This window comes from Ahaetulla prasina, chromosome 2 (genome assembly GCF_028640845.1).
Source record: "Ahaetulla prasina isolate Xishuangbanna chromosome 2, ASM2864084v1, whole genome shotgun sequence".
Classification (NCBI taxonomy): domain Eukaryota; kingdom Metazoa; phylum Chordata; class Lepidosauria; order Squamata; family Colubridae; genus Ahaetulla; species Ahaetulla prasina.
In genome coordinates this window covers 148,250,067-148,270,553 of record NC_080540.1, presented here as the reverse complement: position 1 = coordinate 148,270,553, position 20,487 = coordinate 148,250,067, and the positions used below count along the sequence as shown (strand labels likewise).

The window sequence follows — 20,487 nt, the reverse complement described above, 5'->3', positions numbered from 1 at the left end:
TTCTGGCGACACCCAGGGGAAGGGCCTTCTCTGTGGGGGCTCCCACCCTCTGGAACAAACTCCCCCCAGGACTTCGTCAACTTCCGGACCTCCGAACCTTCCGTCGCGAGCTTAAAACACACTTATTCATCTGCGCAGGACTGGATTAGTTTTTAAATTTGTGGGTTTTTTAATGGGTTTTTATCATTTATTCTAAATTTTTAATCTCGGCCAATTGAATAAGTCTTTTAATTGTATTTTAATAGTATTTAAATTGTAATATTATTGTTTATTTTATCTGGCTGTGAACCGCCCTGAGTCCTTCGGGAGAAGGGCGGTATAAAAATTTAAATAATAAATAAATAAATAAATACGATTCCCATTGCCAATTGCATTTTTACAATAATCTGTAACATGAAAAATCAATGTTTTTCTCAATAAACTGAGATTCTTAGGACTTACATTAACTGCTAAGGAAACATTAGTTCTGATTGAAAATACCACCCAGTATAAGCCACTTGTACAGGAAGTCCTCAACGTATGACCACAATTGAGCCCAAAATTTGTTGTTCAGTGAGATATTTGTTAAGTGAGTGTTGCCCCATTTTACAACCTTTCTTGCCACAGTTTTTAAGTGAATCACTGCAGTTATTAAGTTAACAACATGGTTGTAAAGCAGTGGTGAAATCTGAACCAGTTTACTACCGGTTTGATGGCTGTACATGCGCTCTGTGCGCCATGCACCAAATGTGAGATGCACATGTGCATGGTGCAGTGCACACCAAAAGGAGGCATGGGAAGGAAGGTAAGCATAACAGCATGCGGAGGTGTGTGTGATCAGCTGTGGTACGCGACCATCGGAGCCTTTTTTTAAAAAAAGGAAAGCATTTTTTTACTACCTATTTGCCTGAATGGGTAATAAAAAATGCTTTTAAAAGGTAAAAAAAAAAGCCCTGACGATCACAGCTGAGGCACGCGATCATTGGAGCCTTTTTTTTTACCTTTTAAAAGCATTTTTTATTACCCATTCAGGCAAATAGGTAGTAAAAAAATGCTTTTAAAAGTAAAAAAAAGGCTCTAACAATTGCATGGCTCAGCTGTGATTGTCAGAGCCTTTTTTTTTACCTTTTAAAAGCTTTTTTTACAACCTATTCCTACCATTCGGGTGGGAAAAGCAAGCGAGACAGAAAGAAGCAGCAAGCAGGCAATTGGATGGCCAGGGATTTTTGCTACCGGTTCTCCAAACCACCCACCGCCGTTGCTACCAGATCAGCCAATCCGGTCCGAATCAGGAGCATTTCACCACTGTTGTGAATCTTCCCCACTGACTTTGCATGTTATAAGGTGTCAAAAAGGAAATAACATGACCTTGGAACGCAGCATTGGTTATGAGTATGATCCAGTTGCCAAGCATCTGAATTTTGATCATGTGATCATGGGGATGCTACAAAGGTTGTAACTGTGAAAAATGGTCATAAGTCACTTTTTCCAGTGATGTTGTAACTTTGAATGATCACTAAAGCAACTGTTGTAAGTCGAGGACTACCTGAATAACATGGAACTGCACTTGCTGCCTTTTTGTTGTTCTACTGAATTCTGCAACTTATCTGCAAATATATTCTCTCTTTATGTGAATTTGAACCTATGAGGTTACTTTTGTTTAGAATTCTAGAAATTTTTAGAAATTTTAAATCTCCATTTCAGGAGATTAGTTTTAAAAGAATGAGCAATATTTATAGATATATATTTATGCAACACTACATTCAACAAGAACTGCAAGATGGACAGCTATTTTTCTTCGTAGCAGCTTTCCTATGCAATCGAAAACAAATACTGAAACTCTTCTAAGTGAAAAATTCTGATGCAACACAAGAGTTATTGCTAATAAAAACAAAAAGTATAGCTGCAAATTCCTTTTTAAAAGATGGACCATAGTTTTCTTTTTCTTTTTTAATTGAAAAAGTTTTATAAGATTTTTCCCCCCATACAGCCCCCCCTCCCCTAACCCTAACCCTTCCCTCCGTCCTTCCCCATCCCCCGACTTCCCAAAGCAAATACAGGGTATCGTATCTAACAACCATAAACTAAAATATGCTAATTAACATAAACTCCCATCCCTCTTCTTGAACCTCAACTCCCCTTTTCCATAAAAAAAGAAGAAAAAGGAAAATATTAATACTAATGCAATTACCTTCTATTCATTTAAAAGCTATTTAGTATTTTGTTATTTCAATCTCCATTATATATATATTCCAAAAATAATCTTTCAAATATGGTGATAATTCTCCCTTCTCATCTAAGTCCATTAAATTTAAAGTCCAATCTTCTGTAATAAACAATATTCTATCTTCCAATGTTGTAATATAAAAAATTATTCCTCAGTATACCTTAAAATCCATCATATTTATATATCCATCATACATAATAAACATCATCTTTCCTTCTACGAATTTAACATTTACCTCATATTCTTCCCCATATTCCCCATACAATAACTTTCTAAACAATTTACACTCCATTTATCATACAATCCATAACTTCTTTCTACTTTTTATATTCAGAAACATTGCTTATAATTTACCCTATCCCATGAAAGGAAAGTCTTTTCATTTGAAAATATTACTTCTTTACTCCTTGCTGTTTACGTTTAGTAGTTACAATCATACTTTGATCCTTCCCTATGGCTTTCTGTGTTTCTTCTTCCAAATTTACAGCCCCAATTTTAGGTTGTATTTGCTTTGCTTCCTTTCCCCCCTTTTTAAACATTCCCACCTCTCCTTTCATCTTAACTTCTAACAATGGCAAACTTCCAACCTTCAATACTTTAGTATAAAAATCTCTTGCTTTAAAAACTGTATTAAGACAATATCTCCCTCCCTTATAGTTTATTGTTAATCCAGCTGGTGCATTCCATTTATACTGTATCTGGAGATTTCTAAGCTGATCCACCAAAAAAGCATATTCTTTTCTATTTCTTAACATTTTAGGAATTTCTTTCAATACCAATACCTCTTGTCCCAATATTTGAATTTTATTTTTATAAGAAACTTGTGAAATTTCATTCCTAATCTTCCTAGATGTAAAATAAATTACTACATCTCTTGGCAAATGTCTCTGCTTTTCAACCCATGAATTAACATGGTAAATTTTTTCAATTTGGATTTCAAAGTCCACTGGTTTCTGTCCAATCAGCTGTGCAAAAGCCTCTGCAAAAATTGTTTTTAAGTCTTCTCGTTTATTTTCTTTCAAACCTCTTACTCTCAATGCAAATTCCATAACTCTGTATTGCAATAGAACCCGCTCTTCTTCTGCTCTCTCCACCTTGATCTGGAGCACCTCTATTTTATTTTTTAAGTCCAAATTAACTTGATTAATTTCTTCAACTCTATCATCCAACTGCTTTATATTCTCTGCTTTGGTCTGAAACTCCTCTATTTTGTTTTTTAAGTTCAAATTAACTTGATCCATCTCTTCCACTTTTTCACCCAATTGTTTTGCGTATTCAACCAGAGTCTTAAATGCTGCCAGCACTTCTTCTCTTATCTCTTCATCCTCAGCTGCAACAAAGTCTTTAATTTTCAATATTTTCTCCTCAATTTCCTTAATTTTTTTATCCTGAACAGAAATTTGAGCCTTCAAAAATTCCTTCAGCTCCTCTTGTAATTCATATAGTTGAACTAACGGCACTCCAACTTCCTTGAAAACAGCAGGCTGTATTTGTACAGAAGCCATCTTACTTTAATTTTATAATTTGAAACAAAGTCAAAGTCTTTCCATAAACACAGTATTTAAGATAAATTAGGTCAGTTGTATAATCCTTCCAGCTTTCACTTTATAGTTTCTTCATATAAGCGTAAAGCAAGTTTAAGCAAAGTTATAAACTGTAACAGTGTTAATAAACACCTCTTTGACTTTCACTTTCACGCCCATTATACTCAGACACCATTTCCTTTCTTCTCAAATGGAATCCACACACGGGATTGAGGTCTGGTACTTACATCTACCTTGCCTCCTGACATTGCTGTGTCTGGTTAAGTCAAAAATCCATTTAAACTCAATATTGATCACAGATGTGGTTGCGGCGTTTTGCTCTGCCAAAAAAGACAGAGGCGTCCTGGATCCGGAGCTCTTCGGGTTCCTAAGGGAGCTCTCCCCTTCAAGCTTCCAGGATCATTCCTGGTGCTTTTGGGGGGAGCTCTACCTCCACCCGATCGCTCACCTTTCCCTCTTCACCCAAGGGAAAGGTTTCCAAGCCGCTAGACAGCTGATTTTCACTGTCTTAGCGGCTCTACGCGATCCAGGGCTGGCGGTCTAAAAAGACTGTCCTCAACGACCAGCGGAGCCACAGGAAGTCCCCGACCATACTTTTCATTGTTCCATGAACTATAGTCATGACTAAGTCAACATTGTAGTGTGATTTTTACAGTTGCTTTTTCCATAAACTCATTTTTTTTCAACAAGGAAAGATAAAAACCTAAATGTAACCAGATTGTTTTGTTTCATAAAACAATTGTGGAGTAGGCAAATTAATTACAGTTAACGACATAATCTAAAACACAACTGCTCTCAGAAAAATAAGATTGTATAAAATTCACCTTTTTTTCAGAAGTTGGAATCAGATTATTTTTGGAGTTTTTTTTTAAAAAAGATGGCACTAAATGGCATCTTTCAAAATATTTCCAACAGGAACTGTTATTATTATTGTGGGTGGGGACAATAATAGATGTAGGAGTAGTGACTTTGGATAGAGCTGAGGGTCTTTAATGGACTTCTCTGGAGCTGGTCAAATGTGCCAGTGTGGATGAGGTAAAGTGGTATTTGATGAAGCAGTGCCTTGGATAGATATTGCAGATTTGGAAGAGAACAAGACTGGACATCAGGAAATTCAATTCATAGTGCTTCACCATGATGGAATGCAAGCTTCAGGTTCAAGAATTTGAAACTGGAGGAAAATTACTAGCAATTTTCTGTCCTGGGAAATTCCGCTCAGACTGTGGCTGGGTGTCAGTGCAGCCTGATTTACTTCTAAGCATTTTAGGAATGGGACAACAGGGTCAAGATATAATGCCCTAAGTTTAGTGGGGGATTCATGGGCTTAGCAACTGAAATGCTAGAGTTGTTTACAGCTCAGGGTGAGACTCCTGGTAACATTGGAATCCCTCTGAGAATTCTATCAATAGAATGACCCAAGGCCATGACACTGTCTTGGGGGCAGCAGAAGAGATGAATTGAGTCAGCAGCTTGAGGGGGTCCTCCACTCATAGTGAGATGTCAGGGACTATGACAGGGTACATTAATAAGGTGTATCATTCCAACAGGAAAGGGGGGATTAGGATGACAGTAGAAAAGAAAAGTGGTGGGTGCATGGTTGGGTTCCAGTATCAGTGGCTTTGCCATATTGCTGGCGGTCTGTAGATGCTGAAACTGTGCAGAAAATAACCAAAAATATTTGATATTATATGGGGTGGGGGGGAGGATTTCAGATGAGGGAGAAGAGTATCCTGATTTTGGTAGGATAGGATAGGCAACAGTAGGTATGCCAATGCAGTGAAGGAGAGGCCAACTATCTGTTTTTACTTCTGGCCTAGTGACTTCGTATCTGAGTAACAGGGTTGGTGGTATATTGACCTCAAAGTACTGGTTTTCTGCTAGTTATTAAAACTGAAAATATTTTGTATTGTCTTTTGGAGGCTGAAGTGACACCATCCATTTATTGATTGGCACATGGGATTAGAACCATTATTGGTTTTAGTTGTAAATAAATGTATGCTTTTAAGTTAATCACAAAGAATACAAAATTAGCATTTTTTTACAATCTAAACTGCTTTTCTTTGTAACTTATCAAGACTATTCAGCTGCAGCTCAGAGCAAAACTTGAACACAGTTTCCAATTCCATCAAATTACAACTGGATCTACTTATTACAAGTTACAGAAAGGAACATGACACATTAGGGAGCTGCAAATTCTATTACTAGATTTAAAAGAGGGTAACCTGGAAAACAAAGTAACTACCTTCAGAGGGCTATTTATATCAGGCTGAAACAGAAAGCCTTTTCAGACAAATGTCCAATATTAACACATTTACTGTACAGATGTCAGAAAAATTCTCTCAGGACCTAAAAATAAGTGGATTGTTTCAATTTTCATTTGTTTCTCAGCCTTTTGGCTTAGGTCAAATATAGCAAATTTCATACTGACACCTCTCATAAGCAATTTTCCTGAATAAATTCTTAAAGATACAATTCAATCCCCTCAGAAATTATTTGTAAGGATTGTAATTCTTTTTCAAACCTGAGTCCCAGGTATTCTTCTATGTACACCTATTTTGATCAATTGGGTCTTGACAATTTCAGGAACTTTAAGGGCAGTTTGCTATTAATAAACGTACAAACAATTTTAATGTAATTTATTTTTCCAAATGCAGATATACAATATCCATAGCCACATTCGCTGTGAGAATGATAAAGGGTTTCTTTTGGTAAAATAGCCAATGAAAAGAATTTGAGTTCTGAACTATTTACCCAATGAAAGTGTCAAACTTAACAACAACAACAAAAACACCCTCAATTTTTTTCTGTTGCTAGGACCTCATCCACATCTTTTGTAACTTGCTACTATATTTACATTCTTTCTTCATACAGGACTCTAGATTCTGTTCAATATACTACTATATACTTAAAATACTCAAGTACTGTAGGTTGCCTATGGAGATTCTCAAAAGCACTTCCCAAAAGTGCTTTTCCAAAAGGCAACTGGACTTTCTTGGTTTTTTTGTTTGAAAACATTTTGCTTCTCACCCAAGAAGCTTCGTCACTTCTGATTGAGTGGTGGGGATGGGAAGAATTTATTTTCTTTGCAGTCTCAGAGTGCTAACAACCAGATGCCTGCAAAAATTATAAATCCTTCCATTCCCTGCCAGTCAGTTTAGAACTGAAGAAGCTTCTTGGATGATTTAAAAAAAAAAACACCAAAGAAAGTCCATTTGCCTTTTGGAAAAGCACCCTTGGGACACTCTAGTAGGCTGTTCAGGCTATATGTTGAGCTCTGAATCCCTATTTTAGTTACTAATAAAAGAAGATACAAATTTTCAGGCTACTTTCTAAAAAAGTTTTCTATTTGTCTCAATAACAATCTGCTTGTTGAAAACTCAAAAAGTGGTGTGTGCCAGGTGTCAGGTGACTTGTTTATATGTTAGAAGAAAACTAGAGAAAAAGTTAATATATAAAGTCAGACTGCATTCAGCTATTTTAAATAATGCGTTGAAGAAGACTAGATTAGGTACTTTAAATTCCTCTGTTCTGCTCATGTAAATTTTAATCTTTTTAAAAAGCTTTTTATTATAAAAAGATCCTTTATTATAAAAAAGTTGTAGAATATACCTAATACTCCTTCTTACTTTTATTGTCCCCACAACAAAAACCCTGTGAGGTGGGTTGGCCCAAAGTCACCCAGCTTTTATGCCTAAGACAGAACTAAACCTAGTTTCCCAATTTCCACTGCACAAAACTGACTCTCTCATTTGGCTTGAATTATTTTAAATATTTAGCCTCAGTTCTTTTACAATGAGAAAACAAAATGCAACAAAATGGTTCAGCCTATAAAAAAGGACGCATTTTAACAAGGAATTCCATTACCAGAGGATAGCAAGATGACAGCTAAAGTTTGTAAACTAGTCTACAACTTTTCTAAACTAAAAGCCTTAAACAAAAGTCTTCAGGGCAGTGGAGAGTATTGACTGCGGAATAAATAAAGAGTATCAGGAGCCACATCAGTGTGAGATGGCCTGCATGTCTTATGTGTTGCACAAAAATGACTTACACATAAGTTTGCCTACACCAAACCAACATTCTGTGATATAGGATATGCCAGGGTTGTCCCTGGGAATGAGATCTTACTTCTGGAGGGCTTCTAATCCTTGTTGGCAATTATTTTCTGCAACATAATCCAGCTGAAAGATGCTTTGTCTGGATGTAGAAATGAACAGCACTTTCTGAAGGAATACTGTGCAGCAGTCCCACATAAATGTTCCTAGGTGGCTTTAGTGTAGAGGTGGTTCTAATGAAGTCATTCACAATTTCTGGTGTGCCAGGCTTAGTTGGAATTACAAAGATAATTTGATGCATGCAATGACCCCCATGGAGATTTTGGTCAATGTTTTATTTACTTGTAACATATATATGGCTGCTCAACTTGGATGCTACAATCAGCTTACAATAAACCTATATAAAGTAGAGTTATTCAATTGAAATAACCAACCTTGATAAGAAATCAGGAATTCACAATTATTATTGTCTTCCAGGTGGAGACTCTCATCTTCCTGGCTCCAATTCTTGAGGAAACAATCATGTTTTTAACGTCCTTCTAAAAGTCAACAGGTTCAAGGTCCAATATTCAATTGTGTCTGGATCACAGCAGTCCTTTGGAGTTACCGTGTTTCCCCAAAAATAAGTCCCTGTCTTTGAACCCTGAAATAAGCACTTGGCTTTATTGCCATGTGATCAAAAGCCCGATTGGGCTTATTATCAGGGGATGTCTTATTTTGGGGGAAACAGGGTTATTGGAACCAAACTGATTAAGACTGAATTCCTCTTTCTGTTCAAGAAGATTCTGCTCAATTTACCAAGTTATTCCAATCATTTGCTAACTGGATTTTCAGAAGGGAACAGAGGGAGGGAAGGATCATTCCCTAAATTGGTGAAAGGCCCAATTCACCTTAATTATGAAGGTAAGGCTTTTCTCCTTTGCTGTCCTTGGTAGATTCCAGATTGGTCCCAAATCTATCACTTTTCTTGCTTTAAAGCTGCCAAGACATGTTTGATTACCACTTAAAAGGATACTTAATCTGAACCATATTCCAAAGAGAAATTGACAGTCTGGGATTGCATCAGTTTTAGAACTGTAAATCTCTCCCTTTTTTTAGAACTCATGGGAAAAATGTACCCTACATCAGCTTATGATTAATTCATCTTTTAAAACATTTGTGATGCAGCAAGATGAATTCATCTGAATAAAATTGCAGGATGGCAATATACACATTAAAACATATTCTGACACTAATGGTTAGCAGCTCCTGAATTACTATTATTACCGGAAAGTGTTTGGGAAGATTGTAAACCCATGTATTTTTTTAAACAGATCACAGAAGAACATTATGAAGATAGATACTGGTAATTTGCAAGAGAAACAGGATGAAGCAGAATACCCTATTTTAACTAAGAAGCGGGTTAACATTTTAAAGAATGTTAAATATGCCTCTGGAAAATGTTTAATAAGGCTGGATATAAATTTTACAGAATGAGAGAATAAAATGGTAAAAAACACATTGAAGTATAAGTTTTGGGCATGCTCTATTCATTTTAGTTTTATATATCTATATAATTTTTATTTTTATTAACTGAAATGTCCAATAGCCGAAGCTATTTTTTACCATGAAATGCACTAAAATACAATCTGAATAAAAAGATATAGAATTAAATAAAAACTTCATATAAACTATAAAACACTATTGCATGTAAACTAGACCGCAAGAGAAGTCATTCAAAATCTAAAATAATACAAATTAAAATACAATTAAGAGCCCATTAAAACATCTCATAAAATAGAAAGGTATTGTGCCAGAACAAATCACAAGCATACACATTAACTAAAAGTGGAAGCATTAATAGATCAGAATGAAACTGGTCTGATCTTGTGAAGGTGATGAATACATGATTGGAAGTAAAGATCTATGTTTAATTATAAAAGGGCTAATACAGATGTCAGAGAATACAAATTGGTATCATCTAGATTACGGTATGTGTATACTAAAAGTCTTTTCTGAATACTGTATGTAGTTTAAGTTCAAGTTTATTGAGATACACATATGGCAAAGAGATTAACATAAATCTAAAAGAATGATTGGTCTCATGGTTCATGCTGTAAGATTGAGAGAATTAGCAAAGGATACAAGGGCAACGAGAGGCTGAATGTCAGATGGGTCATCAAATGATTGAGGCTCAGAGATGCTGTTTTTCAGGGACAGTACCAGTTATTTGGAACAGCCTTCCACTGGACATAAGATTATTGCCTATTAATGATCGCTTTTCAGGAGATGCTATAAACCAAGCAAGCTCTTCTGCAGACCATCTGGCAATCCAACAGTTGTTGTTGGACTGTTATGATTACTGCTGCTGTGTCATTTTTATACTGTATTTTTATCTCTATTATTTTTAGCATCTTTCTTACTGCGTTTTAGTGCCATGATGAGGTCAGAGTATATGGATAAGAAAAGAAAGGTTTATAAGAAACTGATTGCTGCATAAAAATAAAAATGAAAGATGTTGTATAATGTTGTAATCAATGTGTAGACAAGTCCCTATCCCCAATTTTACTGTCAAAGCTGCCAGCTCAGACATTCAAATCAGCCCCATGTTTGTCACAAGCACAAACATACAGGGTATGGCATCTATGGAGATGCCCCTCCCCCAAACCTAATCCTTTTTATAAATTTTTTTTTGGGGGGGGGGAATCTCCTTTTAGAAACTGAGCATAGGTTGCTAGACAAAAGGTTGGAAACAAGTGAGATTTACTATCTTCCCCCAGCCTCAGATTTAAGAATTTGCAGGAAGCAGGATTACTGAAGAATAACATATGTTCCAAGGCTAATCTATTCTCTAGAGGAATAGAGGAAAATTAACTAAGGACAACACTCTTTAGTTTATTTCCTGCTAGTTGATCCTTTGTGGTTTCTGATATTTATGTTTTTTTATATATGCTTAGTACATTATTTTATTCACTTCTTCACATCAGAGCTGGTTCTATATTAGAAGCAGATCTTTATGATTCACTTAGAATCATACATTGTTCTACGGGAGTTTCTTTTTCTGCTTTCTGTGACTTGAGCATCCCTGCATTTTCTTCTTCAACAGGAACTGTTTGGAAAGGGCTATTTGAAAAGGAATTTCTACATTCTCTTTTTCTGACCTCTGAGAAGATAAGCAGTAACTACTAAGCAGCTATTACAAAGCAGGAAGAAGGGGCCAGATAAATCCAGAAGGTTTTTGAGAGGAAAGAGTTCCAATGTTTAGACTCAGCCCTGTCACTACAAATGTATATACAGAAAAAAGCTGCAAACAATCTTGTTCTGTCATCACAGAATAAGAGAGAGATGTTTAAAAGAAGCAGAGAAAAACAGAGCAGTTTTGAAAGCAGTAAATGGAGGTTAAAATGTTACCATCTAAGAAAAAATATGAAAAGGGATAAATACTGTGAATTATTAAAAAATGGTAAGGTTGCAGATGCAGGTGGTGTGCCTGGAAAAATGTAAATGTACAGATTTAGTTTTTTCATGGAGTGTTGTATAATTTATTTAACATGTGTGAGAAGAGTATGACTGTGCCCAATGCTTGGAAAAATGCCACTGTTGTTCTAATTAAAAGAAAAATAGCATAATGTCAAAAAAAGAGTAAATGTGAAAACTAGAGGTGGATTAACTTCAAATATAATTGGGAAGATGTGGGTAGAATTGATTCTGATCACAAACAAAATTTGGAATTCCTGTCAGGGTAGTGTGTATTACACATCATATATTTGTTCTTTGGTTGCTAAGAAGAGTACAAAAGGGAACATTTATTGCATATTTGTTGATTTAAAGACAGTGTATGATGTTAGAAGTGTGTTGGTTGCTTGGGAACGTAAATGTAACTTTATAATTTTTGAACTGTTAGCCAAGAACCTAAATAACCCACAGATAGACTGTATGATGCAATGTGGAGTATGGACTTATATGTATTTAAAACCAGTCTAATTGTATTTGACAGGGGAATCAGCATGAACAATTCCAAGTTATAACAGTGGTTAAAAAAACAGGGCAAATAGAATGAATTTGTAGGAATAAAATACAAAAACTATGTATGTGGGATCACAAATGAACATGGTCTATATACAAAAATAAGCAATTAACATCGCCTCATTATTTGTTTACTATTTACTTCTTTTCTGCAATTCCTTGTGTGTCCAATCACACTTGGCCAATAAAAAATTATATTCTATTCTATTTGCACAATGGTTGTCCCAAAAGAGAATAAAATGAGCATGTATGAACAAGAGAGTACTCAGTTACATACTGGTACAACCAATGGCTAGTACTTGTAATTAATATTCACTAAGTGTATATATGAAAAATTTCACTAAGAAAACCTGACCTATTACAGCTTCCCATCAGAAATAATATACAAAATTGAAACATTAGAAATTACAGCAATATAAGCAATGACTGTTTCTACCTGAAAGATATGTTTGAAACAGGATCAAATCTTTGCTGGTTCATAAAAATTAGGATTTCTGCACCTACAACCCAATACAACTTGTGGGGGAAAAATCCAATTAGAAAGAAATACTAAATAAAGCAATTAGACAATACAAATCAGAGCTAATACACAGATAGCTTAAGAATATGCATTATTAAAATATAAATTCATATGTTCTGTTTCTAAACGTTATAGCACAGATTCATAACTCAACCATAACTTAGCTTTAAGGACACTGGAAATAGTAATTTGAACCAAATGTCTGATCTAGAAGAGCCAAAAAAAATCTTTTTTCCACAGGATGAATAGTGTAACAATTTACAGCTGGAAGCAGTGCACACAGCCAACTTAGCAATTTGTTCCTAACCATTGGAATTCAGGGACCTGAATACAACTGGCAGATCTATACTTCAAACGAGCTACAGTGAGCTACAGTTCTGTAAGATACATCAGTATCTTACTGTAAGATTCTGCAAGATAAACCTAGTATGCAAAAAGATCTCTTGTGCATTTGAAAATCAATCAGCTACGTCTACAATTGAAAGAAAAATGTCCTTACTAATATGTAAGAAAGGGGGGGGAGGCACATTTTTGGACATAAAGCCAGTTGTAACTGAGCTATTCCATTGCAGCCTCTTTGAAAGATGGCTGCAAAAAACCTAAGAGGGGAACCTATTCATGCCAATTTGGGAAGCAACCAAATCATATACTTGGCCCTAGGATGTTTCTGAAGCCCAGGAACAGCTATAGTTTTGGAATCTATAATTGATCTAATATAATACAGCCATTTTAGCTGAAAGGTATTCAATAGGACTGGTCAATAAGAATGCCAGTTATTCAGATCAGAGCACTTCCAGCAAAGCTGAAACAATCCACTTTAAACTCAAAATGCTGCAAACACACCTTCCACATATTCAAAAAAGTGTTGATAGACTCTTAGTCATTGTTTTGAATCTAATTCAAAGTGCTAGTTTTGATCTTTAAAACCTGTCCAAATGTCATGTTAACTCAAACATACATAGTGAACCTTGAATCTTGACATATTATCAGTAGCATCCAAGAGAAGGCAGGGAAATGAAAAATACATGATAGCCTTATCAAGGAAAGAAAAGTCACCAGCAACTTTCATTTGCAAAACCTGCATAAAATAAAATAAAATGTTTTTGCAGACAGACATACTTCTCATACAATCTCTAATTAATATTAACAAGCAGATATAGATGTCAGTTTCTGATAAGATTTATTGCTCCTAAAGTTGAAAAAAAAAGGTAAAGGCTTCCCTGTCCAGTTGTGTCCAACTCTAGGGAGCAAGTGCTCATCTCCGTTTCTTGACTAAGGGAACCAGCGTTGTCTGAAGGCATTTTCTCGGTTCATGTGGCCAGATGGCTATATGCCAAAAGTGCATGGAACACTACTACCTCCCCACCAAAGTGGTACCTATTAATCTACTCAAATTTCCATGCTTTCGAAGTAGTAGTTCTTAAAATGACACTGATTTCTCAGGAAGACAGAATTCTGCCTAGAGAGAGGTGCAATTCCTCAAATGAGGCACAGGGAATAGTCAACTCTCTGCCATAGCAGGACTTGCAGTAGTTAGTATTGACGGTTCTGAAGCAAAACCAGACTTTTCATGTCTGCCATTAGTTTAAATTCCTAACATTAGAAAGTTGCACGTTTTTAAAATGTTGAAGACATTCCTTCTTTGATTTGAGAAAGGGATGAAGGATATTTTAGAAAAGTAATCTATCTATTTAGCAAGATGTGAACAGGATTTCTGTTTTTTATAGACACATAAGAGAACAATTAGAGAAAACTCCGACTTTGATGAATGTCTTAACACTGACTAAATTCCCATATTTGATAACAACATATTATATAGCCTTTTTTCTTAGTTATACTACCTCCATATTAAAGCTTACCTTTTTGGTTTTGCTTCTTAGACATAATAGCTTGTCTTATTTAATGTCTGATTACACAGCAAAGAATATGGTTCCTCAAGTATGAAAGTAGCAGATGTGATTCAAGTACTGCTTTGCATCCAGGCAGGAAATGGCAAATATCTGCTCAGAGACAGCAACCTCCCCAGCTCCCAAGGCAACTGGAGAATTGTCAAAATCCTGCTAGCTGAAGACTGTAGATTCTTTCTTTTAGCACCAATCTTCTGTCAGGAAGCACCCACACAGCAGTTCATGTTGCTGTTTTTCAGATTCTGAAAATGAAAATGTATAGGGGGAATTTAATTTACCACTTCTATTTATTTTAACAATGAAAATCTAGGGTAGAGAATTATGTGAGATAAATAAGTTGTACTCAGTCTGCAAGAGCATTCCCCCAAATGGGGTAATTTTCACCAAACTCAATGATTCTTCACTAAAATGCAAAACAAAGAGCAGGGGAAACTTATCAAGGCCAGTGTAACATCTGGCAGACTTTGCCCTCTGTTTAAACAGCTAGTATTCTGAAACTGAAGTTAATGTATTTTACATTTACACAATATAAAATTTTTCAGAACACTGAGAAGGTTTGACTCATGAGGAGAATCATTGCAAAAAAATTATAAAAGTGGTATTTATGAGTGCATATAACACAAAAGAATTTATGAAATGTTGTAGTTCCTAAGATACTGCAGTTCTCTTTTTTAAAAAAAAGTTACACGTATGCCACAGGGGGAAAAAAAATCACAAAAATGGTTGCTATTACCACCAGGATAAAAGAAAATAAATTAAATTAGAAATTGTTAGATGCTAGCCTTATATTTTTTTCTTTGTCACCATAAATGTCATTAAAATTTCAATATAAAAACCACATGAACGTGAAAGTCACTTTTAAAATATATAAATTGAAGAACAGAAAAAGTCACATAAGAATAGTACTTTACTATATTCAAACAGACTCAGATATTAATTTTCAATTTTTTAGTTCTAAACTTTTAGCATATTGTATTATAAATGATAGCATTTATATGTATTAAAAAGCACAGAACTATGCTAATTTTTGCAGTATGGGTAAAATAGTATAGGTAAAAGCTTTATTTAGATTTCAAGTCCTGGTGAATTTGAATACTTAATACTAAAACCAATATGCACAAATCCACCAGTAAATGATGTTTTATCTATTAATATGCTTAGGGCATTTTATGTGAAAAATCTTTGCATTTCTATAGTATCCTGTCACTTTTTTTTAAAAAAAAGATAATTTACTTCATATTCAAAATCAAGAATAAACTTAAGGCAAGCAAAGATTCATGAAACTATTTCCTACAAGTTTGCATAGTCCTCAGAGCCAACAACACTGTAAATTCAACAGTCTGAAACTCCCACGTGTTACTCATTTAGTCTGCTGAGTACTTATAATTCTAAAACCTGTTAGCTATACAATCCAACATTAGTAAGGAAACTAACAATACTATTTCAAAATGCTAAAGGTTCAGTTTTTGTTCAAGATATATCTTCCTGTTCTCTACTTGATAACTAAATTCCCAGAAGACGGTAACTTTACTTCTTTTAGAATTCAAAGTTTATTACACATTTTAAGCAGGCCTCAAGAACAGCAACCTTCAAGTTACATATTGTCCCCCAAACGGTGCAACTTACGAAAACAGCTATACACTGTCCTCGGGTTTTTTTTCCATTTAGAAAACAGATACACTGTAAAGCAGTGGTCACCAACTGGTGATCTGTGGACCACAGGTGGTCTGCGAGAAAATTTTGGTGGTCCACAGAAAAATTATTTGCATTTTTATATTGCACTAAATCAGGGGTCCTCAAACTACAGCCCCTGGGCCAGATACGTGCAATGAACATTTGTGTTGCTGCAGAGATTCTCCCCTTTCGGGGTCTTTTTGTGCAAGTTGGAGGGGGACAGAAATTCCAACTTGGAATTTCTTCAGCTCCTGGTATGGGGCTTTGGGTGAAGGTTGGAGGGAAGCACCACTGGTGACAAAGAGCCAGAGGACCTTGTTCCAGTGGGACTGCATCATGGCCTGGAATTGGCTGACCATCTCAGCCCGCTGAGCTTCCAGGCACTAGTACCTGGCCTTGAACCCCCCCAGGTCTTCCCTCTGCTTGGAAAGCCTATACTTGTAGTCCTCAGTGAGGTGCTTCTGCTGAGCCTACTTGGTCACATCCAGTTTGAACTGAGCAGCTGTTTTGCCAACTCTTTCTCGTGGTGGCTGCTTAGCTCCAACAACTGCTTCCTGTTGGGGCCCTAAGGAGCCTGGGCAGGCAGGTAAGGAGTGGCTGGGGGGGGAGGGGTGAGTAATGGCCAGCGAGGCACCCCTCGACGCAAGTGACATCGAGTTGGCCATGTCACATGATCACCTAGCCACACCCACTCGGCCGGTCATTAGGCAGATCGTATTAGTGGTCCGTGGGATTTAAAATTATGAATTTAGTGGTCCCTGATGTCCAAAAGGTTGGTGACCCCTGCTCTAAAGTACTTTTGACAACATTAACATACACAGAAAAGGGGGGGAATCACCCCAAATAATGAAAAAACAGTCACATTTAATTGCATACCATCAGTAATATCATATTACCATATCATGCACAAGACCCAGTCAGAATCTAGGAAAAAATAAATGAAGATCACAGCTGCACAAAGAATGCAAATAAGAGAACAATGTTAACAATACTGAATTAAAAGTTATATACTGGCTATTAAGAAATGTGTTTTATTTCAATGTCTTTCTTTTGCTTCCCACATACAAAAATACTTCAGTGAAAGAAAAAATTGGCTGAAAGAAATAGGTAAAGGTAAAGGTTCCCCAAGCACATATGTGCTAGTCGTTGCCGACTCTAGAGGGTAGTGCTCATCTCCGTTTCAAAGCCAAAGAGCCAGCACTGTCCAAAGACGTCTCCGTAGTCATGTGACCGGCATGACTCAACGCCAAAGGCGCACGGAACGCTGTTACCTTCCCACCAAAGGTGGTCCCTATTTTTTCTACTTGCATTTTTACGTGCTTTCAAAACTGCTAGGTTGGCAGAAGCTGGGACAAGTAACGGGAGCTCACCCCGTTACACCGCAGCACTAGGGATTCGAACTGCTGAGCTGCCGACCTTTCAATCAACAAGCTCAATGTCCTAGCCCCTGAGCCACCGCGTCCCTCCCTACAATACACAATACACAACCCTAAAAATTTCAAGCGCTTAAAAACTGCCATACCCACCCATCTTGAAACCCATTCAATTTTTTTTCTTCAAAAAGAATACTTCAGGAACATACATTATTTAACTAAGCTATTCTATTTTGTTCCCTGAATGGGTTGTTCTATATGAAATACTTTCTCTGATTAGAGAATAATGAAAATCACAGGCACCATCTGAATGAATCAGTCACTCATAACCCGGACACCTCCCATTTGGACTATTGTAATGCATTCTACATGCGCTTTTCAAGGCTACCCTTGAAAAGTTACCTGGACGCTTCGGCTGGTACAGAATGTGGTTGTATGGGCAATTTTGAGTGCCCAAAGAACGGTACATGTAACACCTCTGCTGCACTGGTTTGCTTCCAGGTCCAATTCAAGGTGTTGGTTTTGACTTTTAAGCCCTACATGGCATGGAGCCAGGTTATCTATAGAACTGTCTTCGTCTTGCTACATCAGCTCACCCCACTGGTCAGGTAGGGAAAGAATGTTTGGACACCATCCGTTAAAAGAATTCTGATTGGTGGGGTCCAGGAAGAGACCCTTCTCTGCCATTGCACCTGCCCTGTAGAATTGCAATAGCATTTACACTTATATACTGCTTCACAATGCTTTACAGCCCTCTCTTAAGCGTTTTACAGAGTCAGCATATTCCCCCAACAAACAAGGTCCTCATTTTACCGACCTCGGAAGTCTGGAAGGCTGAGTCAACCTTGAGCCTGGTAAGATTCGATCTGCCAAACTGCTGGCAGCCAGTGATCAGCAGAAGTAGCCTGCAGTACTGCATTCCAACCACTGCACCATGGCGGCTCTTCCGCCAGAGGTGAGGCAGGCCTCATTCTCCTGGGCTTTTGCATAGGCGTGAAATCATGGCTCTGCAAGCTTATTTGGGGTGGACAGAGGGACATGTAGCTGGTTAGCTCTCTGAAAGCCCTTTTCCCCCACCTTTTAATTTTTAACACAGATTGCCTTTTAAATTTTATATACTATTTTTATCTTTTTAATATTTATTTGCCCAGAGGCCCTGTGTGAGGGAGACAGGCACTTTAAAAATTTTAGAAATAAATAAAATTGTAAGAGTGGTTAGAATGTAGCATTGCAGGCTAATTCTGGTAGCAGTTCGAGTCTCACCAGGCTCAAGGTTGACTCAACCTTCCATCCTTCCAAGGTTGGTAAAATGAGGAGCCAGATTGTTAGGGGCACTGTGAAGCAGCATATAAATCTAAGTGCTATTGCTATTGCTAAGTCAAGGAAATCAATTATATAGGAATGTAACGGAATCAGGTATATAGTTGGTACATTTTATATATCCATCAAATGTTTTAAAAACTAAACAGTGTACCGTCAAACCTATCTCTGGTGTACCATTGCACAAATCTTTAGTATTTATTTATATACCAAATGGCAACTTTGGACTGTAGCCCAAGATGATTAGCTTCCAGCTTTTAAAACAGAATTATGCTTTAAAAAAATAGTGGCCAGATCAGTTCCAGTTATACAAAGAGCTGTTGTTATGGTGTTTTCCCCCAAGACAAAATAATTGCTGTGAGAATAAGCATGTTGATCCTTGCTCATGAATAGCTATCCCAAAATCAACTAGCAATTCTAGAAGCATTACATAAAAGCAATGGCTGTTTTATGCAACTATTTTTCTAAAAGGCAATAATCTGTTCAGCCAGAAGCCAAACATACTAATAGAAAACTAACCACATTTATGGACTGCATGACACAACACTTTACATTCTCAGAATTGTAACAAACTGTTTCTTATAAACTGAGTTAGACCTGGGTACTTAAAAAAAACAACTGGCTTTATAATACCTGTAGCCAGCCCTCAGCTACATTAATATTTACACAACATTAATACTTTATGAAGTTTCACAAGCTAGAAAGGGACAGACTCTTGCCCAACCGGAGGCTACTAAGATCAAGAACACAGCAAACTGTCAAAAAACAAAAATATACTAAGACTTTTTTTAAAAAAATATCCTTTGAGTCAATTTTTGATTTCTGGTGCATAATACTGAACATTAGTTTTGATTTATTTGCCATCAAATCGTTTTTGATTCCTAGTGACAACAGATTTTCTCCTGACAATCTATCCCAAACTTCCAATCTCCCAATGGTGCACTCACAACGATTGTAACTGAGGATTAGACATACCGGAAGATATAAGAAAACAAGAATTATGATGTATATCATCTATGAAAATGGGTAGTGACAAAGATATTGGAGGGGAAAATCCATCTAGCCCAGACTGGGAGAAGAGAATCATAACAGAACTTAAGTGCAGATAATTATTCTGTAATCAATCTGGGCATCAGTTGTTTCAGAATGTTATCACATGGCAATTAAAATACACAGAACAAGTACACACTAATCAGACCTGGTCATTGGGTATTTTACGGCCCCCAGGTCACAACGGGACCTTTGGCTATCCCTGTCTGGCCCAAGTGGATTGCTTTTATTTTGAATGTGACTGCTTCCCCCCGCCCCCAGTTTATGCCTGTGTAGGCATGCATGTCTATGGATCTTCACTTCTATTGGTTCATCCCTCCAGAACAGTCCATTTTTCATGTCACCCCTTGGTAAAATTAACTGCCCATCCCTGCACGATGTGATGCATTTGAATTTATATCTGAATATATCCTATGAAACAGAAAATTGCTTTGGACAGTGTCCTATGAAACACCTTTAAATACAACTTCACCTTACATTCATTGTTGGTTTTGTAACTTCTTTGACAAAAAAATCCTATCTCATAATACTCAAAGCACTATACATCTAGTTGAAATTCTAAGAGCAAAAAAAGCAGTTGTTACAAAACTTGGTCAAAAATGATTGGTTTCATAAAAATATTAAGCATCCATTTATCTACCCTACTGAAGAATCTCATGTTGTTGAAACAGCATTTCTAAACATGTGTTCATCATATACATAATGGCAGCAGGAAGAGTAAGCAATGATTTTGGTGGGTTAACTTGCATTTTTTAAAAACTCCTTTTTTTCTTATCTCTCCTTGAAAGAGATTCAAAGTGACTGCACACTTTAATCACCAAAGGAGCTCAAGAATA

The 20,487-nt window shown here is 36.6% G+C and overlaps 1 protein-coding gene across 3 annotated transcripts in view; it reads right to left on the bottom strand.

The window, feature by feature from the left end:
• Nucleotides 1-20,487, bottom strand: part of SPATS2 (spermatogenesis associated serine rich 2) — a 50,094-nt gene that overhangs the window by 25,838 nt on the left and 3,769 nt on the right. For all 3 annotated transcript variants that reach the window (XM_058170330.1, XM_058170329.1, XM_058170331.1), the window contains exon 2: nt 14,187-14,476. In XM_058170330.1, the coding sequence (XP_058026313.1) occupies nt 14,187-14,211 (25 nt within the window). In that variant the 5' untranslated portion in view covers nt 14,212-14,476. The remainder of the gene's footprint in view (nt 1-14,186; nt 14,477-20,487) is intronic.